Raw genomic sequence first — 24,420 nt, forward strand, 5'->3', positions numbered from 1 at the left:
ACGTCTGCTTAATAAAACCCCAAGAAATATAAGAAATTCATTTATTGCATTTATTTATTGTTCTTTTATAATATTTCATTGGCATTTGTTTTAGTAAAAAATAAATCTAAATTATTGTGGATTTTCCAGGAGAATCAAATCCAGAAATCTCAATCTCAGATCAATGGGGGAAGTGGGGGAATGAGTAATACATTGAACTCCGTGAGAGTTCTTGCGTAGCTGCAAGAAATCCCACGGTCTTCTTCCAACATTTCGCTGTCAGTATCGTAATATTTAATGTAGAGTTGTACCCTGTGTTGATTTTTAGTGAAATTCCTGCAAATTAAAAAAAAATAAAAAAAAATAAACGATAATAATTTCGGATTTCATCAATGCAATTTACATACTTGAGGACATTCCTATCTCGAATAATTGAGCCTCGGAAATCGATAACCTTCAGATTGAAGCAAGTTTGGGAGATCGTTGTCAAAACCGGTGAGATATCAATATTACTGTAAGTCAAGTTAATCACCTCCAATTCCGGCTCATTGCGAAAGAAGTGCTGAAGTGCTTCCACAGAGAAGTTATAGCATTCGCAAAAACTCACAGATTTCAGCTTTTTGTTGTTGTTAGCGAACTCAATCAAGAACTCATCGTGAATATTCATACGAATGAGTACCAAATTTTTGATCTTTTTGCAAGCAACTAGTGGAACAAGTCCTCGAGAAGTTATTCGCTCGCACCAATCTATAGCAACAGATTCCAAAAGACGATTATTGCTCATCAATTGGTGCACTTGATCATTACTCAAAGTCATTCCATAAAAATAAATTTCTCGAAGCTGCCTACAAGTCTGAAGAATCAGGGGAATAGGTCCTTTATCGCTACTGCGCAACACAAGCTTCCTGATTCCGGCAAACATTTGATCCGCCAACTCCTTGCATTTCCGGGAACAAGTGCGGAAGGTTGTAAGATCTTCCCTTGTTAGGTATGGCGCAACGTGATCCACCAAAATCTCAGCTACAGGCAGATCCAAAAGACTCCTCGAATAAGACGCGTTATCCATTTTTTAATGATTTTCTTTACCTTTCACACAAAAACTTAAGAACTTTTCCAAGAACACTGCAAAAATCGACCTGTTAAACAATTTTTTTTCCGTCAAATGATCGGCAAAACTCGGATTCAACTCGTGCAAGTTTATAAGTTTCCGAATGAAGAATTCAAAAAAATTGGTTTATTGCAAATTCATCATTTTGTTTTATTATAATAATTTCATTGGCATTTGTTTTAAAATTAAAAAAAAAAATACAAATTTCAGCTTCGATCATTACCATAGCATTCTCAAAATATTTACCATCCTTTCTTCTTCGTATTCTTCGTCTTCGACCTGTATCTTGAACTTCCTGAGAGTTTTTGCGTAACTCCAAGTAATCCCACAATTATCATTCGCCATTTCGTTGTCGCTATCATCGCTATCGTCATCGTAAAATTTAATGTTGATTACTACTCCAGGTCTAGCAAAATTCCTGAAAAAATAGTAAAAAATAAATAAATAAATAAATATTCGGTGATACCTTCGGATTCCATCATGGTAATTTACTTGAGAACATCCGTATCCCGTAAAATTGAGTTGTAGACGCACAAATACTTCAGATTGAAGCAGGACTGAGAGATCGTTATCAAAATCGGTGAGATATCAAAATCTCTTAGTTCGTCTATTTCGATGTGCTTCAATTCCGGTTCATTGTGAAAAAAGTGCTGAAGTGCTTCCACAGAGAAATTAAAGCATTCGCCAAAGTTTGCTTCTTTTAGATTTTTATTGTTATTAGCGAATTCAATCAGGAATTCATCGTGAATATCCACATGAACGAGTTGCAAGTGTTGGATCTTGTTGCAAGCAATTAATGGGACAAGTCCTCGAGAAGTTATTTGCTTGCATTTAAATATATTAACAGTATCCAAAAGAAGATTATTGCTCATCAATTGGTGCACTTGATCATTACTCCAGGTAACATGATACAACTCAATTGTTCGGAGCTGCCTGCAAGTCTGAAGAATCAAGGGAATAGGTCCTTCATTACCACAGGAAAACACAAGCTTCCTGATTCCGGCAAACATTTGATCCGCCAACTCCTTGCATTTCCGAGAACAAGTGCGGAAGGTTGTAAGATCTTCCCTTGTTAGGTATGGCGCAACGTGATCCACCAAAATATCAGCTACAGGCAGATCCAAAAGACTCCTCGAATAAGACGCGTTATCCATTTTTTTTTTTTACACAAAAACTCAAAACGGTAATTTCGCTGGGAAATTCGGCGGAAAACGCGAGAAAATTGCAAGAAACTAAAAGTGTGAGGGAGACAGTATCAGTGCACCGCGTCTCATTTTCTCATCAACAAAGTGTACCAAAAAAACATCAGTGGTGGCTTTTGGAACTACATTTGGGGCGCCAAATTCAAAAAAATAGTCAAAAAATATCAAAAACATGAATTTTAAATTCTTTATATTTACCCTATAAAACATTTCCGCTCATTTGCCGTCAATTTTACCGGGTAAAACCTCAGCGAATGACCGGAGATTTGACTTTTTCCCATGGAGAATATCCGCACATGACCACAGGAGACCGCGGCAACACTATAAGCGAAAATACATGTACTGCGTACGCAGTTTTCCAGGGTAAATCTCCGAGGGATATTCTCCATGGGTTCTCGTGCTTGTCTACCGTAGGATAATATCCTTATGTACTCTCTCTATTTTGCCTATGGAGAGTATCCATAGATTTTCGTTAATTTTTCTGTGTAAAATTCTAACAAAAAAATTTTAGTATATAAGGAGAATTACCGTCTATTTGCTGTGGTTTTACCGGTAGAAAATATCTCTCAATTTTCATAGTTTTTACTACTGGTAAAATTCCCCTAATTTTCTGTCATTTTACCACATGACTTTTTCCAGGCATTTTCTTTAATTTTACCCATGGAAAATATCTGGCAATTTTCTTCGTTTTTACTACAGGATTATATCCATACATTCTCTACAATTTTACCCATGGTAATTATCCGATAGTTTTCTTGATTTTTACCCCCAGTAAATATCCGTTGATTTCCTACAATCTTACCTTGGGTTATATTCCGTGCATTTTCCTCAAAATTGGAGGTGATGGAGTGGACGACAAAAATATTAAAAAGCGTAATTTTTTCTTTATTTTTTTTATTTATTATGATTATTGCTTACAGAGAAGTGAATATATACAATACATATTTTCTTAAAAGACTATTGATTTACTTACATCAGAAAATAAATGGAATTAGACTTAAATCTACTGGAGACTCGGGAAAAGTCATGTCATTATTTTTTTTTAATTCAAAGAAATTTGTACATTTTTTTTTTCTAATTTAATGCAAAGTGTAATTGATCTACAGTGGGACCCCAGTACAACGACCACTCGGATGTACTCTTCACACTCATTATTTTCAATGCGCGAGAGTAGCTCAACCAAGTGGTCGTTGAACTGGGGTCCCACTGTATATATTTTAATTGTACTACTACCATATCTAGTTGTTTTGGGAAGTATCTTTTTTTGACAATAATAATTTTGTAATAAACTAGTACTTTAATCTTTGGCTTGCAATTCCAAACTGAAACTTTTATTAAACTTTACTTGATTATACCTTAAAATATAATTTTCATACAATACAATTAGTGGGCGATTTCGCCACACCTCCCTCCTAATGGGAACGCACGTCCCCGTGCGTTGATGCTTTATTTGAGAGGAGATATGGGAATTACAATGTTTAGGAAATGCTTCTAATAAAGAAATTAGGGGTAACTGGGGCAAAATGTTATATCGCAAGGTTCGGAAAATGGACTGAAAATGCATTTTCCCATTGAGATAGAAAGAAATCGTGTGAGACAAAGTTGTAGCCCAGAAAATTTCCTATAAGACAGTCGTCATTATAAAATTAAAATATTTTCTCAGTACATACCAAGGAAAATATACTTCTCAATTAAAATTAACAAATTGCCCCATGTTCCCCTACATATATTTTTTAGAACATTATAATTATTTTATTATTCAAAATTACTTTTCTTGTTTAGAAATTTAGAGATGTTTTTTTTGTAAAGAATTGGAACATAATTCTAAAATGTATATTTTTCAAGTGACATTTTAATAAGAAAGATGTATTTTTTTTCTTTATTTTTGAATTGAATTTTAATTAAGGGGGGTCTCTTGGGAAAGCTGTTAGAATTTACACAGTTTTAATGTTTTCATTTTTCTTGGGATTTTTCTTAAACTCGGTTTTCCAATGTTAGTTACGTTTAAAGACTTATTATTGAAGAGTAAGATAATAACTTTCCGCCATCTTAGGTGCGACGCCATCTTGTGATTTTCCGACTTTTCCACAGAACTGTCCTAAAACACAAAGGTAGGTTTTTCTCAGGATCTACTGGATGGATTTTGATGGGGTAAGAAGCAAATGAATGAGGAAATACCAATACAGATTTTGATGTAGCGGAATTTTGAATTTCCTTTCTGGGGTTGAGAAAAGTGGAAAAACGTCAAAAATATCTGAAGTCACATTTTTCCACTTTTCTCAGCCCCAGAAAGGAAATTCAAAATTCCGCTACATCAAAATCTGCATTGGTATTTCCTCATTCATTTGCTTCTTACCCCATCAAAATCTATCCAGTAGATCCTGAGAAAAACCTACCTTTGTGTTTTAGGACAGTTCTGTGGAAAAGTCGGAAAATCACAAGATGGCGTCGCACTTAAGATGACGAAAAGTGATTTTCTTACACTTCAATAATTAGGCTACAAATGTAAATAACATCGGAAAACCAAGTTTAAGAAAAACCATAAGAAAATGACAACATTAAAAGTGTGTAAATTCCAACAGTTTGTCCAAGAGACCACCCTTAAAAGAAGTTGATTTTTTTTGTACCTATTACTTAAATTTTGGAGTAAGCCTGGAGCTGTTGCTTGAAGTAGGGCTGAAGTCAGGGGGATGCCCAACCCCGAGAAATCAGTACTTTTCGTGAGGCAGCAGGTTCTTCCGATCAAAATAAGGGATCAGTTTGCACAATTCCACTTGCAATCGAAAGTACATTTAATTAGCTCTCGATTGATCCCTATCTCATCATAGAAATAACATTATTAATATAAAAAAAGTTAAAGTGTTTCTCGGGAATCGGTCGAGATTGAGCGAGATTCGAGAATTCCTCATACATTTTGGTCAACAAAAAGTGACTTTTCTTCACAGAAAATGAGGTTATACCATCCCCTTGGCTGAAGTGATCGTTGGTTGATATTGTAACAATCACTTGCTGAGATGTTGTTGTTGAGAAGCCTTTGCGATCGCAGCGTTGTATGATAAAGTGATTTCAGTACTGATCTTTGTTATGGATGATACGATGACAGAATGCCATGGTTGGTATGCCGACGATTAGTGTATCTCTGATTAAATGAATTGGATGCGCCACCCTGCATTAAATGAATAGAAAAAGACATTAGACAAAAAAAAAGAAAATTGCTACATACGCAATGCATCAATAATAAAAAAAATCCAGTTATAAGAGTTGGTGTCCCACAACGTGTAGATGTTTGTTTATGCGTTGTAATACTATTTGTGAGCAATATTAGTAGGCAAAGTTGATTTTTTATGAAATTCGGCAATTTGATGCATAAAAATGGTCATATCTCTGATTGTATAAGACCTACAGAAATTTCTTGACTAGTTTTGGAAAGGTCTTGAAATAAGCTATAATTTGATATATATCTTAATGATTTTCAAGGTCACCTCTAGAACACAAAATGGAGGATATTTATTTCACAAAATGAGTTTTTCGCAATTTTTGTCCTGAAGGGATGTTTCTAGAGGTTTCTGATGTTCTAGAAAGTTGTAGATAATTGCAAAACCTTTAATTTGATACCAAATTGAGCAAAATCGGACAAGCCGTTCAGGAGATATGGCTCTTAGAACTTTTCAAATTCAAGAATTTTTCAAATGGCCATATCTTCTAAACGGCGACATAGATTTTCTTCATTTTCGGACTGGTGATAGATATTGAGTCAAGCCACAACATATCAAAATTTAAAGGAAATCTATAACAGATGTTCGGAGATATAGCCCCTTAAAGTTAGGCAATTTTTGTTTTTGATTTTTGCGCATCTTGCGGATGTTTTTGGAACTTGGAATGTTCTAGACAGTTGTAGGGCTTCTCAATACCTTTCATTTGATACCAAGATGGTCAAAATCGGTCAAGCCGTTCTCTAGTTATATCGAAAAAACACTTTTTGCTTTAGACCGCCATATTTGCTAAACGGCTTGACCGATTGTCAAGTATGAATTATTGATGAAAACGTCTCACTGAGCCCTACAACATACTAAAATTTCAGATCTCTAGCTATAAGGGAAGTGGTTGACGGTGTTTCAAAATGGCGGACGGCGGCCATCTTGGATTTTGAAAATGCGAAAAAATGAAATTTTACACCCACATTTCCCTAGAAAACTTCAAACCTGAAGTCTCTATCTATTACCGTTCTCAAGCTATAAGGCAAAGTTTGGCGCACCGGCCGGCAGGCCGGCAGGCCGGCCGGATCAAAAATTTTCCACCACCATTTTCGTAATGTGGGATGTCTAAAACGTGCTCATACCAAGTTTGAGCCCGATCTGAGGTGGTCGGTTTTTCCGACGATTACAATACTTGGTGTTGGCCACGAAGTGGAACACCAACTAATAGTTAGGGAAATTATCCTTTTTTATGATTGGACGTTAATCAACATTTTCAATATCGTCACTTAGCACTACTTTTGTCGTATGTGTCTAAAAACTTCAGAAAGAAAAAAGATTTATAACAACAAAAGTAGCGACAAGCGATGTTATGTAAAAAAAGGATATATTCCAAGAAGCTTTGAAAAATATCACAACTTTTTTTGTTTGATATATACATAAGTACGGGAAATAAAAAAAAATATAGATTAATCAAAGAAAATAGAAAGCATTTCTTACCTTTTTCAGTGTTTTTTCAATTTATTCACATTTTTTTTTAATTCACTTACACATCACATGCGCGCGCTCCTTTCAGTAGAACATCTCACAAAGAACTGAATATTGTGAAATACTCAGACGAGTGTTGAGCACAAAAATTTTAAGGGTAAAATGGGAAGGTTGAAAAAAATGAGGCCTCATGTGCATGTAAAATAGACCCATGTACCTAAGGCATGTCTTTTTCATGCATATTTCGAGAACCCGAGACCCTAATAAAACCATAAAAAAGGTTTACTCAGTTGCATCTTCTCTTGCCCTCAGAGTGTCTCACCCAAAAAAATGAATTTGATGACAAAAAATTTCGCGGAAAAATAACAGCACACTCGCGGAGAAAATCTATCAGGAAAAACTTAGGGAAATACAAACATATTTTCCATGGAAAAATTAGCAGAAAAGACTGCAAAATATACACTATAAAGTGAATTATCCGTGTGGAAGTACATAAGGGAATGCAAAGATATTTTACGTGGAAACACAACGACGAATGCCAGATATTTTCCGTTGGCGAATAATTTCCAGCTATTTCCTTTTATTTTACCCCCGGAGAGTTTCCCATAGTGTCTCCCCCATGGATAAAATTTTTACAGGGTAATTAATTCATTTGTTCTATTAAATACTTCATTGGCATGTGTTTCAAATTAAAGAAAATAAAACTAAATTAACTTCCTTGTGTTTTCAGCTCCTGCAATCATTGCGGATTTTCCAGGATCATCAAATAAAATCTCAAATCCTGATCGATGAGATCTGTACATTAAACTCCCAGAGATTTCTTGCGTAGCTAAGAGAGATCCCACGCTCTTTTTCCAACATTTCGCTGTCACTATCGTAACATTTAATGTAGAATTCTACCCTGCGTCGATTTTTAGTAAAATTCCTGCAAATCAAAAAATAAATAAATAAACGATAATAGTTCAGGATTCCATCAGTGTAATTTACATACTTTAGGACATTCCTATCTCGAATAATTGAGCCATAGACTTTCACACGCTGGAGATTGAAGCAAGTTTGGGAGATCGTTGTCAAAATCGGTGAGATATCAAAATAACTGCAAGACAAGTTGATCACCTCCAATTCCGGTTCATTGCGAAAAAAGTGCTGAAGTGCTTCCACAGAGAAGTTATAGCATCGTCTAAAATTCACAGATTTCAGCTTTTTGTTGTTGTTAGCGAACTCAATCAAGAACTCATCGTGAATATCCATAGAAACGAGTGCCAAATGTTTGATCTTGTTGCAAGAAACTAGTGGAACAAGTCCTCGAGAAGTTATTCGCTTGCACGAATCTATAATACTAACAGTATCCAAAAGACGATTATTGCTCATCAATTGATGTACTTGATCATTTCTAAGAGTAACATAACCCAAAAAAATTATTCGGAGCTGCCTGCAAGTCTGAAGAATCAGGGGAATAGGTCCTTTATAACCATAGTCCAACACAAGCTCCCTGATTCCGGCAAACATTTGATCCGCCAACTCCTTGCATTTCCGGGAACAAGTGCGGAATTTCGTAAGATCTTTCCATGTTAGATATGGCGCAACGTGATCCACCAGAATATCAGCTACAGGCAAATCCAAAAGACTCCACGAATAAGACGCGTTATCCATTTTTTTAAGTGATTTCCTCGATTTCCTTAAACTTTCACAAAAACTCAAAGATTTTTCCAACAAAACCCTCCAAAAAGCAATCGTCTTTCTTAACGGTTTCTCCTCACCAAGTGATCGGCAAAATTCGGATTCAGTTCGTGCAAGAAATTTTGTTTGCAAATTCGAAAAATTGGAAAAATTCAATGGAAAATTTTATTAGGTTGTCCCAAAAAGTTTCAGATTTTTCCCACATTGTTTATTTTTTCTTATGGGTTTTAATAACAAATATTGAAAATACCAATAATTTCAACACAAATAAATAAAACCAATTTTCCGGTCTAATGAGGCCTTTAATGGGAAAAAATGTCTCTGACAATGAGACTTCTTACACAAAATGGGGACTCCAGTGGGTGGGGCCCCCGGAATACAGAGGGCATTTGGCAATGTTTTAGGGTTTTTGTCTTCTTTTCGCATCATCGCATCTTCACTTTAGCTTCTCCCGCAGCCACTCTTCGGTGAAGTCATCCAATTCCCGCACCTCGTACACCCGCGTGAGTTCAGCCTCCCGCTGCAGGGCCATCTTGGTACCAGCATACATCATCTGGAGCTCCATCTGACTATCCCGTGGTGTGTAGAAGATGAAGCACATTGGGTAGGAGACCCTCTGGTCGTCGTGCTGCATCCGGTAACTCAGAATCACATAGCGTGGCTGATGCCCAGGCAATTGTTCCTGCAATTCCTCCACTGAGACATCATCAAAGAACTCATCCAGCACCACCAGCTGCTTCTCCCGGTCAATTTTCACTGCAAAAACGAAACATTTTCAATCAGTCACAGTTCATTGATTGTGTGGAAAAACTCACAGACAAGTGCTGAATTGTTGGTACTCTTGCGGAAACGGAACTTCTTCAACTCCTCCCGTACTTCTGGACTGATGTCACACAACTTATCGGCCTGAAATGCGTGGGAAAAGCACTCAATTAGACAATCCGGGAGGTAACCAGAAGTGACTCATCCTTACCATTGCGAGTATTGCTTTGGGATTTTCTCAAATTCTTGTACAAACGGTGGGCAAAATTATCACATAAAAGGAATTACCAATCACCTGGGGAATTAGAGAGAATTAATTACGAAATCTCACACTCTTTTGCTAAAATTTTCTCTATCTCATTTTTTTTTGCTTCCAAACAAAAGAAATTTTCAGGGAGGTGATTTTGATGAATGTCCCAAATTGAACTCTACTCTCTTTTGTAGTTTTGTGTGTAGTTATCAGGGACACTGTAATAAAAACTACACGTGTTTTTGTTGTTTTGATTTCTTCCACTACAAAAAGTAAAGAAAATTGTTAAATTTTGTTGAATTTAGAGGAATAATTGGCACTGGAAGTTGTGAGAAATGTTCCTGAGGAACGTCAAAGAATCCAGCTATACGGAGGATCATAGAATCTACGTAGGAAGCTGCGTGGGGGCCCTCAAAGGTCTTCTAACCTTCAATTTTTAGTCAGAGAATTGGGATAAATTTTGCAAAGAGATAAAATAAATTGTTTTAAAATGTTTTTCAGAGTATGATCTTACTGCTGAGAATCCCTATAAGCCAACAAACTTCCAGAAGATATGTGACTTGGAGCTAGGCCAAGGAATCAGTGCCCTGAAATGGGGAAATGAGGAAGAAACTGAAATCCTTGTTGGGAGGAAAGATTCCGTGATTCAGATCTATGATCTTCTAAGGAATTCCTTGACAGCGACTGAAAAACTTCCCAAAGGAGAAGTTGTTAGCGTTTGTCGAGCAGATGGGTAAGAAATATTTATTTTTATAGAGATTTTTTGGGAGATTAATTGTCGGTTATTCCAGGAAACTCATTGGAGCCTCCAATTTGGGACAGATTTACATCTTAGGTTCAAAAGACAATGTCACTACCTTCACAGCTGGGACAGACATATCACGGATGCGCCAGTGCAAGGAGAATACCAAACTCCTGGCCACGGGGGGAAAGGAACGAAAAAATAATCTCAAAGTGTGGAATATTGAGCAGGAAATACCGATATTCTCATCTAAAAACGTTCCGCATGACAATCTTCAGCTGGAGGTTCCCGTGTGGGACTCTGATGTGGATTTCTTGGACAGTAGCACCCTTGTCACGGCATCACGATACGGATACATCCGGACGTACGATATACGGACACAGAGGCGCCCCGTGAAGCAATTTGTGCCAAAAGAGGAACAACTCAGTTTCTCCTGCCTTGCCACGTACGAAAAGTAAGTTAAAAGGATACAAATTTTCCCTCTGAATAGACTTTAAACAGACTTTTTGTTCTTTCCAGCCTCGTTTACGTGGGACTCACAACTGGTGGGATTCGTGCCTTTGATACACGAAGCCTTAAATTCCCCATTCACACGTACAAAGGACCCAGTGGGAGTATCACTGATCTCGCACTAGATCACACTGGGAAGTTCCTTTGTTCCTCCTCCCTCGATCGCAATGTGAGAATAAATTCCACCATTAACAACACAATCCTCTATCAGGTAAAATTTTCTTTAAAAAAGGAACAATCTTTCATTAAATATACTTTACGAGGTAATTTGTCGCTTCGCTCCAATTTACCTCGCCCCGATTCGCGGAGATTTGTTGCGCTTCGCGCAAATTTTAGTGAGAAAGGAAATGTGATGATTTATAAGTAGATTAGAAATACAGTCTTGAAAAAAGTAATACAGCCGTTGAAAAAGTAATACAGCCTTTAGAAAAGTAATACAGCCTCCAAATAAAGTAATACAGCCACTTAGAAAAGTAATACAGCCCTTAAAAAAAAGTAATACAGCCGTTAAAAAAGTAATACAGCCTTTAGAAAAGTAATACAGCCCTTAAAAAAGTAATACAACGATTCAAAAAAGTAATACAGCCTTTAAAAAAATTAATACAGCCGTTACAAAAGTAATGCAGCCGTTAAAAAAATAATACAGCCGTTGAAAAAGTAATACAGCCTTTAGAAAAGTAATACAACGATTCAAAAAAGTAATACAGCCTTTAAAAAAAAGTAATACAACCGTTAGAAAAGGTAATACAGCCGATAAAAAAGTAATACATGATATTTATATGGGGGCTTCGGGGGGAAAATGGATACGGCCACTCGAAACCGCCTGATATAAGGAGCCTCTGTACCAAATTTCATCGCGATCGGTCAAACGGTGTAGATTTGTATAGCCGAACACGACGGAAGATTACCAACAAACAGACCTTTCTTTATTATATAGATTAAATTAATTTATTTTTTTCTTTCAGTGCTACGTCAAGACGAAACCTTCGAGGATTCTCATCAAAAGTCCCGAGAAATCGGAGAAATCAATCAAAAATGAAGAAATTGCAGAGGAATCAATTGAAATGCAGACAACAGAAGAAGATTTTACAAATGATAAACTCCTGAAGCGTCTCAAGAGAAAAAGAAAACTTTCAAATTAATTTTCTGTGGATTTTTATTTATTATCTTCTTTTTTAAATAAAACATCCTTCAATTTTTTTGTTGTAATTTTACATCGAAACTCCTCACGTTTACACAACTCTTTAGTTTAGTTTTGAGGGACGAAAAATTCTCATCTAAATGGAGAAAATACGTTTTAGTTTCTTTTTTTTACACTTGGCGACAAAATTGAGGAAAATTATTAAAAAAATTTTGTTGATTCCTTCTCACACAAACATGCTGGAAAAGAAGGGTGATGGTAAAAAAAATCTCTCAAGGGAAAATAATTTCCCTTTTCTCCCATAAATACATAATAACATTATCATGGTTTTATGAAGTTTATCTCTAAAATAGTTTTATAGTTGTTTTTGTAAAGAATTTTCACTATAGGATATGAAGAGTTTTGCAATTTAATTTGCAAAGTTTTTTTGTATAATTTATTTTTTATTATTTATAATTGGTAGGATATTTGCCTTTAGATTTTGTTTAAAAAAAATCTTTCCTTTTCGAATATTGCGTTAAAACGATTCTTTTGAGATTATTCTTTTTTTTTATAGAACCCTAGACACATACCCAATATGCTATAAAATAAAATAAAGATTTATTGATTTTATTGAAAATGATAAATAAAATCTTCTTCGCGTTCTTTTGATTTGTCTGGATAACTGGAAATTTTTTTTTATGTTTTGGATGTATTTTTTAACAGAAAAATCAGTTATTTTATAGCAGAAAATGTGGCTCGACTAATTTTAACGGGGCTATCACACTTAAGCTCCAAGTGCTTGAGCATCATAACCTCTATGTGAGTACGAGAGAGACAACAATGCTGTTTTTTCTCGTTTTGTCACATGTAAAATCTTAAGCATCAAACGCTTAGAGCTTAAGTGTGATAACTCCTTAAAGGTTATCTATTTTTTTAGATTGAAAAACAAATCCTACAAACCCGTAAATTATATTACGAGGAAAGATTCTTTTTTTTATTACAAAATCTAGGCCTTTATTTTAAATGATTTTCTTTGCAAATGCAAGGTGTCTCAACTTAAACGAAGAACTTAAAATCTCATTCTCTGAAGAGATTTTTATCTAATTCCGTTTTCACTTTTTTATCTTCCTAGAAGAGCTCAAAGAAAAAAAAAATTTAATAGTTAATGAGACACCTTTTGCCGAAAAAAATTAATTAAATGTCCTTTCATTAAAACAAAAATATACAATTTAAAAAATCTAAATTGAAGTAATTTGTAAATAAATAGAAAATTAGAAAATAATATTTTAAAAAAGTGTCCTAAAAACAGAAATTAAAAATTTCTTATTTCCTTCATCAGCTAAATTTTTTTTCTTCTATCCTATTTTTTGCCTCACACTCTCTTTCTCTTTTCATTTGGTTACTAAAATGTTCGTTAGATTAAATCTTAATACAATTGTTTGTTTTTTTTTAAACAATATATAGAGATATATATGGATAAATTTATTAAAATGAGAAATATTCATTTTGAACGCACCTCCAATGAGTGGGCGAGTGGTAGACGGCTGCCTTGCTGCTCTTCGTTTTTTTTCTGATTAAATAAAATCCAATCAGAATTCTTTCAGACTGAGATGTGGGTTGATGGCGTCCAAATGCAGCTCCTCCTGCATCCAAACAGCATTCATTGTGAGTGAGATGTCCTAAATTTTTATTTTTGTTACCTCCAAATTGTCATCCTTCGCCACAGTCCTCTTGCAATATCCTCTCAATTTTCCTTTTTCTTCTTCATTCAACAAATTTTTACAATGACGACGGATTTATAGGGGAAGTTGCTTCTGCCTCTCTCACTCACTCATTCTGCAAAAATCCTAAAGCGGCAGAAAACAAGGTTTTTTAACCCAAAAAACAATCCCACCTTTGACTCACATTTTTTTTGCACGTATTTTCACAATAATTTATCTTCTTGATCTCTCTGGCTTTTCGTTGTTTTTTAAAGACGAATCTTTTTTTTTTTGTAAGTTTTCTCTCTAAAAGACTTTTTCTTCGTACTTTTTTTGTGTAGCATATTACAGTTTTACAGTATATATAAAAAAGGAACAATAAAAAGAAATAAGAGCACAACACACATTGCAGAAACACGTTAAAAATTTTCTTTTGGATGATTTTTCTTTAAAAAGTTTTTTTTATATCACAGTTCTTTCATCTTTGGCGAGTCTTTTTTTGCAATAAAAAGGCGAAAAAGTTAATTTGTTTAATTTTCTTGTACATCCCTAAATTGTGTAAAAAAAAACTCTTCTAAATAGGAAGGATAATAAAATTTTTAGTTTAAGATATTTTTTTGTAGGTATTGTATGTAAAAACAGGGTTATCCACAAAATTTGAAATTAATTAAATTTATTTCTCAATTTGTAACGAGGATTTTTTAAGCTGAATTTTAATAACTTTACTCAATTTAGAAAATAATTCATTTTTCAGTTATAATAATCTTCTGAAGCGTTATATGAATATTACCTGATGAAAGACGGAAAGGTCCGATATGTCATGAGGATTTTGAAATATTCATTTTATTACTATAATTGAGGAAAAAGTAAAATAGAGAGAAAGAATTTATCACTTTTCTAGATATTTGCTAAAAATCGTTTCTTTTTTAGTTTTTTCAATAAATAAAGAAAAATTGAAGCTAAAATGACAGAAAATTAATTTTAATATCTCGTTTTGCTCGTTTTTTGCTCTTTGGCCTAGAATTTTTTTTTGGACTAGATAAATAAATATTCTAAATTCCCTTTAAACTTTAGAGAAAAGAATAATTTTTTATGTGATCTTTCTGCAATTTTGTAATCTTTTACTTATTTTTGGCTGACGTTTCTGTTCTATGAGAGTTTTACTAGAAAATTTGTCAATATAGGAAAATTTTTCTTTTAAATATAGAAGCTCAATTATTCTAATTTTATATAATTTATTATTCTTTTTAAACGATTTTTTAACTGATCAACATTCTCTCATTCTCTCTAAAACATATTTACAAGGATCAATATAAATGATTTTTCTTCTTCAAATTTTGAGAATAACCCTGTTTGAAATAAAAAAAATTCAATCTCATGTTTTATAAATACCTCGAATTATGCTCGCTGTTGCATTGCTGTGTGTAATTTTTTTTCTCAAAAAAGGCATTTTCTTTAAACATTTTCATTTGGGGTCCCTGTTCTTATCCAGACGTCTCAAATAAACGTTTCTTTCTTTTCCTATAAAAATTTTCTTCCCAACGCTCCCAAAACATTTTTTTACAAAAAGAATTTAAAAAAAAAATAATAATATGTATACCTCGTGGTCTGGAAATGGGTCTGAATTGAGCAGAAGATTTTTTTCGCTAAAAAATTCCGCATTATTTTATGTTTTTTTTTTTACTAACCTGATTGTAACGCCGTGTTTTATCAAATGGGCCCAACAATTTGCTGGTTCATTGTTTTTCTTTTTTCTTTTGTATCTACTACATTAATAAGGATTTGTATGGAATTCTCTATAATAATAATTTGTTTTACTTGGATCTCTCTCTCCGTGTGATTATCCTCTCTATAAGCTGTGAGGAGATGGAACCTTTCCTATTTCTTTTCCTTTTTTTTTTGCTTTTAATTTAGGTATATTATTCTCTCTCACTCTCTGTGTATTTATCCACCCACTCATTCATACTCCAGACAACACGCAATTTTTCCCACACATGTTGTGAAGTAAAAAAAAACATTTTTATCGATTTATTGATAAAATAATATTCTTGTAAAAATAAATGTTTGTTTAAAAAACTAAATCAACATTTATGGGAAAAAAAGTCACACAAACACACCCACATTTTGTACATCATACGACAATATTGATTAAAAAATAAAATAATATAAAGTTTAAAAGAAAAATAGTAAAAAAAAAAAAAAGATATAAACATCGGAAGATATTTTGTGTGTATAAAAAAATGAAAATAATAAATAAAAGGAACTCCACATACCTGGATCCATGGGTTATTGTTTTTTTTATAGTTTCTGGGTACCTCTAAAATATGATGAAGGAATCTCATTGCATCAATGCAGACTACGACTACGACTCCGCCTGCGATCGCGGTGATCTACAAACAAAAATTAACTTCGTCAGTTAAAATAATTAATTTTCCTTAAACTTGAGGGGGGTGGAACTCACGTCTACTCCTGTATCGATCTCTATCCTTGTCGCGTTCTCTTTCCCTGTCGCGATCACGATCACTTCCTCTGCTGCGGCGATCATCTCGACGTCGATCATCATCCCGGCTAGAAGAAAAAAAAATGTACTGGTAAGCTGACCAAGCTTACGGGAGCTGTGTTTCTTTCAGTGTACCAATTTTGTGAGAGCAAACTAGAACGCGAATTAATTTAAATACGCGCAAAGTCGGGAAAAATTGAAAAGTCATACCCTAAGAAATGTTTGGAAGGCCATATCTCGAGAACGGATCCATAGATTTTCATAAATTTTTTTTTGTTTGAAAGGTCTTGAAGTCAGCTATAACATATCGAAAAATGAAAAAAAATTATGTCGCCATTTTCGAAAAATTCGAGTTCGAAATTTTCGAAAACTTTGTTTTTGACTTTAGCGCCTCTTGCGGTCATTTCTCGAAGTTGCAATGTTCTAGACATTTGTAGGGCTTCACGAAACCTTTCATTTGCGCTTGAGTTGATCAAAATCGGACTTGTAGAACCCGAGATATGACATGCCAACTTTGGAAGGCTATATCTCGAGAACGGATCCATAGATTTTCTTCATTTTTGGCATGAAGCTAGATAATATGGTCAGCTACAACATATCAAAAAATCAAAAAAAATTATGTCGTCGTTTTCGAGATATTCATCGAAAACTCATCGAAAATTTTGTTTTTGATTTTTGGCCCCCTAGCGGTCACTTTTGAAACTTCGGATGTTCTAGAGAGTTGTAGGGTTTGTTGAGATCTTTCATTTGACCCCGGGTTGATCAAAATCGGTCAAGCCGTTTTCGAGTTATGGTCGATTTTCGATGAAAAATTGTGGCGGCCATATTGACTAACCGGCTTGACCGATTTTCGAAAATGAGGTATCGTTGGAAAGCTCTTGATGGACCCTACAACATATCAAAATTTCAGCCCTCTAGCTATAATAGCGGCTGAGATATAGCGAAAAGAAAATTTTGAGGTTATTCAAAATGGCGGACGGGGGGGTGGGGGGGTGGATTTGACATCATAACCGGATGTCTTCCGGTCGATATTTAAACTTTGCCGTTTACCGCAAGTCTCTATCTATCACCGTTCTCTTGCAATTTAGCTCTGAACTCCGGACGGACGGCCGGACGGCCGGCCGGAAAAAATTTTTTTTTGGCGCATACGTTTTTTGGAATGTGGGGACCCTAATTCGTGCTCATCCCAAGTTTGAGCCCGATCTGACGACTTTCGATTTTGCTCGATACACAAAAGCTGTGTCTGAAAGAAACACAGCTAACTTTAAACTTTCAACCCTTTAAACAGAGAAGATAGCTCCCGGAAAGTGAACAAACCTCGATCTCCTGTAGCGATCATCTCTTCTGCGATCGCTGGATGAACCATTATCATACCGTGGACGTCGTTCGTCATCCATGCGCTTCTTCTCCGACTCAGATCTTTCCCGTCGACGAATTTCGTACATTTCCTCAATTACCTTCCTCACCTTGGAGTACCTGATCGATGGAATTTATCAATAAAACTCTAAAAAGTTTTCTTTTGAAAATTAAGTAAAAAAAACTCACCCTAAATGTTGCTTTCCCGTTAAATGATCTTCAATTCGTTGCTGAGCATCTCCCACAATGAGAAATGCTCCACAAACTTCGCAAACTTCCATTTGCTTCTCCTGCGCCTGGACCATCTCAAGGGACCAATGGGCATTCTCACTGCTCATCATTAATGCATCCTTTTCGTCCTTAAGCTGATCACACAGCTTCATTAGGCCCTGTAACAAAAATAACTTTGAGTTTAGCAAATTGTGGAAAGAGAAAACGAATTAATTTGTTCAGCAAACCTGGGCTTGATCTACATCCCCACGGTGACCAGCTTCCTCAGCCTCCCCAACGAGCTTCATTATTCTCTCTGTGAGAACATTCAGCTGTTCCTGGTGCTTTGAAATGTGGCCACCGTGTGTTGGGGAATCCGGATCATCCTTATTCATGAGTTTTAGCCGTAGCTTCCCTTTGTGGATCTTCCGGTCAACCTCGTTGACCATATTGTTGCAGAAACGCAGAAATTCATCCTCATACTGCCTCTTCTTGGCCGACGTGCGTGGTTCCTCCTCATAGAGGCGCTTCGCCTCGTCATCATGCAACTTGGGGCACTGTCCCAAATCAGCTTTTGTATTCACAAATAAATCATGCGGGCAGAATTTCACGAGGTAGTACTGACAAAACTACAAAAAAATAAACAATTAAGCACTTGGGGGGCACCACAAAATTGCGGGGGAGCTTCAAAGTTACCTCCGGATCAAAACAATTGAGTTTTTTGCATTTTGCATCGGGGTCCAAGTTGCGATTCCGCCCCATTAGCTCATCCAGTAGCTGCCTTGCTGAATCCATTGTCAAATGCAATACTTCTTGGTGCACAAACAACACTTTTACGTCTTTTTCTGCATTTATTTGCAGGGAATTCCAATTTTCTTTTTACAATTTTCTCTCGTCGTGCGTGGAAAAAAACAATTTGTTCTGTCAATGAAATGTGAAACATGCGTATATGGAAACTTTTCGAGTTTCAAATGATCTTGTGTTTCATGTATGCATCGTTCATTTTGGCGGGAGACTTTCGCGGGCTTTTTTCATCCAGCATGGTCAGCATGGGGCAACATGCGCTAAAAATCGGTGAAAGGTGATTTTTTAACACCTGCTTAATTAGCATACGATGCACCTTGACCTCTGGGGCCTCTTGGTAAATTATATTAATTTTGTATAAAGTGCAATGTCATTGCAATTTTGGCGATGAGCCCTCAGGGGGCCCAATAATTCCCCGCCGTCGCAGATGAATCAAATAAATCACCTGCTCAATCAATAATGAGTTTTTTGTTCTGTTGTATAGAAAAATTGCTGGAGCGTGTGTTTTTATTTACACACGAGAATCTTTACATAATAACCCAACCAAGCTCCCCCACTTGAGGTCATATCCGGCTCCGTGTGTAGGTCTCTTCTCAACCAAAATGACCACAGTGTAGCTCTTTTTTTATCACATCTCCTCCGTGTGTGTCCCTCTTGGTCTTTTTGTACTAACATGAGAACATTCGTCCCCCCACAGTGTGTGTAAGAGGAAGATGATCTGCGCAGAGAAGCAGAAAAAAAAACGAGTCTCAAGAAATTCCAACACCACAATTAACAGCAAAAGATGTGGAAGCCTTCGCGTGTAAACAGGTTTTCCATTTTCTTTCTCTCATTCACCTGTGCGCGAGAGGCAGCAGCAGCAGAAGGTAAGATCCTCAGCGACAGAATTCTCTCTGCTTCTGCCCGTGGCATTCAGTTTAGATTTTGGAAGTCACGCAGGATGACCACAGACGCGGAATCTCGCAGTTGGTGTGATATTTAGCACTACCCGGACGATCGTTTTGTGTCATCAACGAGTTTCTTATTTAGAAGCCGCCGCCACCACCTCTTTTAGTGCAGCTCGAGTGGAGAATTTTTCATTAGCAGTGATTAGCAGATAATTTTGTGGCTAGAGAATTTCCCGCGGGGTTCAGTTTATATTTTCGGGGGATTTATTGTGTGATTGGAAGTGCTGTGGAGATGGTGGAGATGGCACTTGCACAGAAAGTTCGAAAAGTCCTCGGATTTTGGAGGCACATCACAGTGGAGCCACTGCTCCTGTGCTGGCTCCTACCCAGTTGCTTCCTCATTGCTGCCATGGAGAATCTCGAATTGGAAAAATCCTGTCGTGTGAATCTCGGCCTGGAGGACATTGTGTGCACCAATATGATCAACAAGACCATCCACAACATTGATTGCACCGAAGTTACCCCACCGGAAGTGAATGTGATGAATAAAACGGTCGATGGGGAGGAGAATCGAGCGGAAACAGTGCTTGTGAATGAAGATGGTGTTGTGAATCTCGATGTGCTCAAGGAGAGGGTTTGTGCAGCAGAGACAGAGAGTCAGAAGGTTGTGGCTCTCATTAAGGGCTACCGTGCTCCCATCTCTGCCATCTTCCCCCTCATCATTGTCCTCTTTGCCGGGGGATGGAGTGATAAGAAGCGACTCCGGAAGCCCTGTATGCTTCTTCCAGTCTTTGGGGAATTTCTCGGATGTCTCGGTAGGATTACTCATCTTCTCTAAATCTCTAAAGAAAATAAAATTAACTCGAATCTCCCCTTGAAGCTCTCTTCATCTCTGCCATCTTCATGCTGCAACTCCCGATGGAATTTGCGGGAATTCTCGAGAAGCTCTTCCCCGCAATGTGTGGAGGTTTCACCCTCATGCTAATGGGGGTGTACAGCTACATTACTGATATAACTGCTGAGGAAGATAGAACTTTCAGGTAGGTACTATAATTGAATCCTCCCTCAGCCACGGAAGACGTTTTAATTTTATTTAAATCTCATTCAAAAAATTCAAAGCTCGTGTTGAGATTTTAGGAATTTTTTTGTTGTCTACGATGATGATTTGTGGAAATATCTTATTTTTCTATCAACAAAAAATATAAGAATTTTAATGAGTTTTTAGTTGTTGCAGCTTCTGTGTGTGGGTCAAAGATTAATTGTGGGACAGCAAATATTATTTTGTTTCTTTGATTTTTCGGATTTTTCTTGTTCTTGAATTCTTTTTTTAATCAAACATAGATCGGCTAAAAAATATAGATCACCTTTCTTAATTTTTTTTTAGAGCTCACCGAAATCTTTACTGTGCTAAATCTGTTAAATGAATAAATTAAGTTCATTTTTATTAAAATCGTCCAAGCGTATCCAAAGAATTTTGCAATTTTTGCATTGAAATTGCCACTATTTTGATTTTTTTATAAGTTATGCTCGTTATGCTTGTTTAGCGTCTATCAAAATGGCGAAAGCAAACTTTTCTTTTTAAAGTTAAAAAAAAAGTATACCAGCCTCTCTGTGAATAGGAAAGAGACAACATAATGTTTTCTCCCGGTCTTTTCCATCAAGTTTTTTTCATTTTTCCATGCAAAATAATCCACATAAAATGTTTGGAGCTGTTGTATTATAACACCATTACCGTATTACCCAAAAGTTGAGATTTAAGCAATTAATTGAACATTTTATATGGAAAAGTCAATCATAACGCGTCCAGTTATAAGAGTTGGTGTCCCACAACGTGTAGAAGTTTGTTTATGCGTTGTAATGCTATTTGTGAACAGAATTAGTAGGCAAAGTTGATTTTTCTTTGTAAAATTCGGCAATTTGATGGATAAAAATGGTCATATCTCTGGTTCTATAAGACCTACAGAAATTTCTTGACTAGTTTTGGAAAGGTATTGAAACAAACTATAAATTGACATAAATTTAAATAATTTTCAAGGTCACCTCCAGAACACAAAATGGCAGTTTTTTGTTTTACGAAAACAGTTTTTGGCATTTTTTGTCCCGAAGGAATGGTTTTAGAGGTTTCTGATGTTCTAGAAAGTTGTAGAGTTTTACAAAACCTTTAATTTGATACCAAGATTAGCAAAATCGGTTAAGCAATGCAGGAGATATGGCTCTCAGAACTTTTCAAATTCAAGAATTTTTAAAATGGCTATATCTTCTAAACGGCGACATAGATTTTCTTCATTTTCGGACTGGTGAAAGATATTGAGTCAGGCTACAACATATCAAAAATTCATGGAAATCTATGATCGGGATTCGAAGATATTGTCCCTTAAAGTTAGGCAATTTTTGTTTTTGATTTTAGCGCTTCTTGCGGACATTTTTGGAACTTGGAATGTTCTAAACAGTTCTAGGGCTTATCAATACCTTTCATTTGATACCAAGATGGTCAAAATCGGTCAAGCCGTTCTTAAGTTATATCAAAAAAACACTTTTTGCTTTAGGCCGCCATATTTGCTAAACGGCTTGACCGATTGTCAAGTATGAATTGTTGATGAAAACGTCTCACTGAGCTCTACAACATACTAAAATTTCAGATCTCTAGCTGTAAGGGAAGTGGTTGACGGTATTTCAAAATGGCGGACGGCGGCCATCTTGGATTTTGAAAATGCGAAAAAATGAAATTTTACACCCACATTTCTATAGAAAACTTCAAACCGGAAGTCTCTATCTGTTACCGTTCTAGAGATATAAGGCAAAGTTTGGACCACCGGCCGGAGGGCCGGCCGGCAGGCCGGCCGGATCAAAAATTTTCCACCACCATTTTCGGAATGTGGGATGTCTAAAACGTGCACATACCAAGTTTGAGCCCGATCTGAGGTGGTCGGTTTTTCCGACGATTACAATACTTGGTGTTGGCCACGAAGTGGAACACCAACTAATAATGAGAGAAAACAGGATGTTGTCTCTCTCTTTTACTCGCGCAAAAGTTTTAAAGCTTCAAGCGCTTGAAACTTCCATGTAATTAGTCCCTTAGTTCGTAGCTTAACTTTTCTAATTTCCCTCTCCTTCTAACCCAATCTTTTTAAATTTTCTTTTCAAAAATTTAATCCCAAAAATCCATTTATCAACCCTTTGGCCTTTTCCAGAAATATTTTAAATATTCTAATATTTATTTGTTAACATTCTTGAAGATACCGAGAAGCAAGAGAGGCCAGTATTGTCCACAGACAGATTATAATAAATAATTTTATTGTAAAGAAGAAAAAAGTCAAAAGCTAGTTTTTCTGGGATGTGCATTTGGGATGACGGAATCAGCGAGAATTTAAGAAGAAGGAGAGGGAGAGATAAAAAAAAGAGAATAGAATGCCATTGAAGCAAAAAGAAATAAGCTAAAAGATGATAATAAAATGCTTTGGGTGCCAGAGAGGTGATGGCATTCCCATTTGGCAATCAATTTTAAAGCTTAACTCCAACATCGAAGAATGTTTTTATTAAAAAAAAAAAAATTTCATTACACAGATTCGGTGTCCTTGCGGTCTCCATCTCCCTCATCCCAATCGCCGGAGTTCCCTGGAGTGGGTATCTCTTTGAGAAGCTCGGCTATATCTGTGAGTGGTGTCGTCACACATTCAGAAGATCAAACAGTTGTAGCATAAAATCTTCTTTTCATTTTCTCCACACGTACCTATAGATCTCTTCTTGCTCTGCTTGGTCATCTATATTGTTGGAATTATCTATGCATTGATCTTCATCAAAGAAATCCCAGCACCGCAGCAACAGCAGCAGCCGCAGCAGGAGGAGAAGGGAGGGGATACAAATGGAGTAAATCTCGAGAATGGGCGTGAGCAGACAGTGCAGCAGGTGGTGAAGAAGAATGCAATTCTGGAGTTCTTTGATCCAACACTCCTCAAGGATTGCATTGCCGTTGTAACGAAGAAGCGTGAAGGTAATCGCCAGATGATGATCATCCTCCTGATTGCGGCATATTTCACCTTCTTGGGACCCCCATTGGGGGAAACTGACTTCATCTACCCCTTCACGAGGAAGAAGTTCAACTGGCAAGCCACGGAGTACGTGCTCTTCCTCACCTACAGCACGTTTATTGCTCTCGCGGGCACCGTCATCATGATTAGCTTCGTGAGCAAGTACCTAAAGTGCTCAGATCCCCTCATTGGTGTCATCTCCTCCATTGGAACGGTCATCTCCAAGCCAATTCTCGCTTTTGCCGCCACAGGAGCTGTCTACTATGCCGGAACCATAATAGATCTCTTCCTTGGGTGCCGTCCCATTGCCCTGAAGAGTATCATTTCCACCTTTGTGGAAGCCAATGAGATTGGTCGTGTCTACTCAATTCTCGGCATCATGGAATCCTTGGTGCAATTTATCTTTCCCGCCATGTACAGTGCGGTGTACATTAATACCCTGGAGAACTTTGTGGGGGCTATCTACCTTTTTGGGGAGATCTTCTTCGTGCCCACACTCATAATATTCATTATTCTCTACATTCAGCACAAGAGAAATTCCCGCGACCAAAAATCCGACGAGGAGAAGAATGACGCAAGCAGGACAAATGGAGTGGCTCTTGAGGAAGAATCCACGTACATGTGATCCTCCTGGAATCTCTTGATTTCCTTTTTTTTTTAAACAAGAATATCCTATTTTTTATCCTGAATAAAATACTCAAGTCTGCCGTTAAAATGTTTCCAATATCATTTTGAATTCTCATGTTTCACCTTTCTCTCATGTGAAACACAATGTGTATGTTTTAATGGCCGCCCAAAGTGTAGTCTCTATGTTTTTCTAATTGTATTAATTTTGTACTTGGTTATGTCGGTCAAAAATGAACTCTAATGTTCGCTAGACCTACCATGGTTTTTGGG

The 24,420-nt window shown here is 36.4% G+C and overlaps 7 protein-coding genes and 1 long non-coding RNA gene across 9 annotated transcripts; 3 read left to right on the top strand and 5 right to left on the bottom strand.

Annotated features, from left to right (window-relative positions):
- Positions 1–36: 36 nt before the first annotated feature.
- Positions 37–1,142, bottom strand: LOC129796867 (uncharacterized). Its single transcript, XM_055838989.1, has 2 exons — positions 387–1,142; positions 37–315 (listed from the first exon to the last, which is right to left on the bottom strand). Exons 1-2 carry the CDS (start codon positions 1,043–1,045, stop codon positions 156–158), a joined length of 819 nt encoding a protein of 272 aa, XP_055694964.1. The 5' UTR covers positions 1,046–1,142; the 3' UTR covers positions 37–155.
- A 92-nt stretch (positions 1,143–1,234) lies between these two features.
- LOC129796864 (F-box/LRR-repeat protein 15-like) lies at positions 1,235–2,340 on the bottom strand. Its single transcript, XM_055838986.1, has 2 exons — positions 1,580–2,340; positions 1,235–1,505 (listed from the first exon to the last, which is right to left on the bottom strand). The coding sequence occupies exons 1-2, from the start codon at positions 2,239–2,241 to the stop codon at positions 1,307–1,309; spliced, it is 861 nt and encodes a 286-aa protein (XP_055694961.1). The 5' UTR covers positions 2,242–2,340; the 3' UTR covers positions 1,235–1,306.
- A 5,155-nt stretch (positions 2,341–7,495) lies between these two features.
- LOC129796908 (uncharacterized) lies at positions 7,496–7,931 on the top strand. Its single transcript, XR_008751287.1, has 2 exons — positions 7,496–7,610; positions 7,702–7,931. It is a non-coding gene; the product is annotated as an uncharacterized LOC129796908 (long non-coding RNA).
- Positions 7,535–8,799, bottom strand: LOC129796869 (F-box/LRR-repeat protein 15-like). The gene is made up of 2 exons (XM_055838991.1): positions 7,963–8,799; positions 7,535–7,896 (listed from the first exon to the last, which is right to left on the bottom strand). The coding sequence occupies exons 1-2, from the start codon at positions 8,622–8,624 to the stop codon at positions 7,746–7,748; spliced, it is 813 nt and encodes a 270-aa protein (XP_055694966.1). The 5' UTR covers positions 8,625–8,799; the 3' UTR covers positions 7,535–7,745.
- Positions 8,800–8,932: 133 nt separating this feature from the next.
- On the bottom strand, positions 8,933–9,855 carry LOC129796896 (glia maturation factor beta). Its single transcript, XM_055839031.1, has 3 exons — positions 9,625–9,855; positions 9,467–9,557; positions 8,933–9,407 (listed from the first exon to the last, which is right to left on the bottom strand). Exons 1-3 carry the CDS (start codon positions 9,625–9,627, stop codon positions 9,088–9,090), a joined length of 414 nt encoding a protein of 137 aa, XP_055695006.1. The 5' UTR covers positions 9,628–9,855; the 3' UTR covers positions 8,933–9,087.
- A 5-nt stretch (positions 9,856–9,860) lies between these two features.
- Positions 9,861–12,114, top strand: LOC129796834 (WD repeat-containing protein 74). Its single transcript, XM_055838950.1, has 5 exons — positions 9,861–10,080; positions 10,165–10,396; positions 10,455–10,859; positions 10,925–11,126; positions 11,881–12,114. Exons 1-5 carry the CDS (start codon positions 9,999–10,001, stop codon positions 12,055–12,057), a joined length of 1,098 nt encoding a protein of 365 aa, XP_055694925.1. The 5' UTR covers positions 9,861–9,998; the 3' UTR covers positions 12,058–12,114.
- On the bottom strand, positions 12,054–18,748 carry LOC129796847 (luc7-like protein 3). Of its 2 annotated transcripts, XR_008751280.1 has the most exons (7): positions 18,501–18,748; positions 18,053–18,433; positions 17,784–17,983; positions 17,556–17,714; positions 16,200–16,306; positions 16,012–16,128; positions 12,054–13,885 (listed from the first exon to the last, which is right to left on the bottom strand). XR_008751280.1 is itself a non-coding variant. In XM_055838963.1 (6 exons), exons 1-6 carry the CDS (start codon positions 18,597–18,599, stop codon positions 16,085–16,087), a joined length of 990 nt encoding a protein of 329 aa, XP_055694938.1. In that variant the 5' UTR covers positions 18,600–18,747; the 3' UTR covers positions 12,054–16,084. The 2 variants fall into 2 exon arrangements, 1 of the variants encoding a protein (XP_055694938.1); XM_055838963.1 differs by having other exon boundaries at positions 12,054–16,128; positions 18,501–18,747.
- A 627-nt stretch (positions 18,749–19,375) lies between these two features.
- On the top strand, positions 19,376–24,238 carry LOC129796797 (proton-coupled folate transporter). Its single transcript, XM_055838881.1, has 4 exons — positions 19,376–20,310; positions 20,376–20,535; positions 23,060–23,148; positions 23,232–24,238. Exons 1-4 carry the CDS (start codon positions 19,788–19,790, stop codon positions 24,146–24,148), a joined length of 1,689 nt encoding a protein of 562 aa, XP_055694856.1. The 5' UTR covers positions 19,376–19,787; the 3' UTR covers positions 24,149–24,238.
- The last annotated feature ends 182 nt before the right edge of the window (positions 24,239–24,420 follow it).

Source organism: Lutzomyia longipalpis, chromosome 1 (genome assembly GCF_024334085.1).
Source record: "Lutzomyia longipalpis isolate SR_M1_2022 chromosome 1, ASM2433408v1".
NCBI classification, from domain to species: domain Eukaryota; kingdom Metazoa; phylum Arthropoda; class Insecta; order Diptera; family Psychodidae; genus Lutzomyia; species Lutzomyia longipalpis.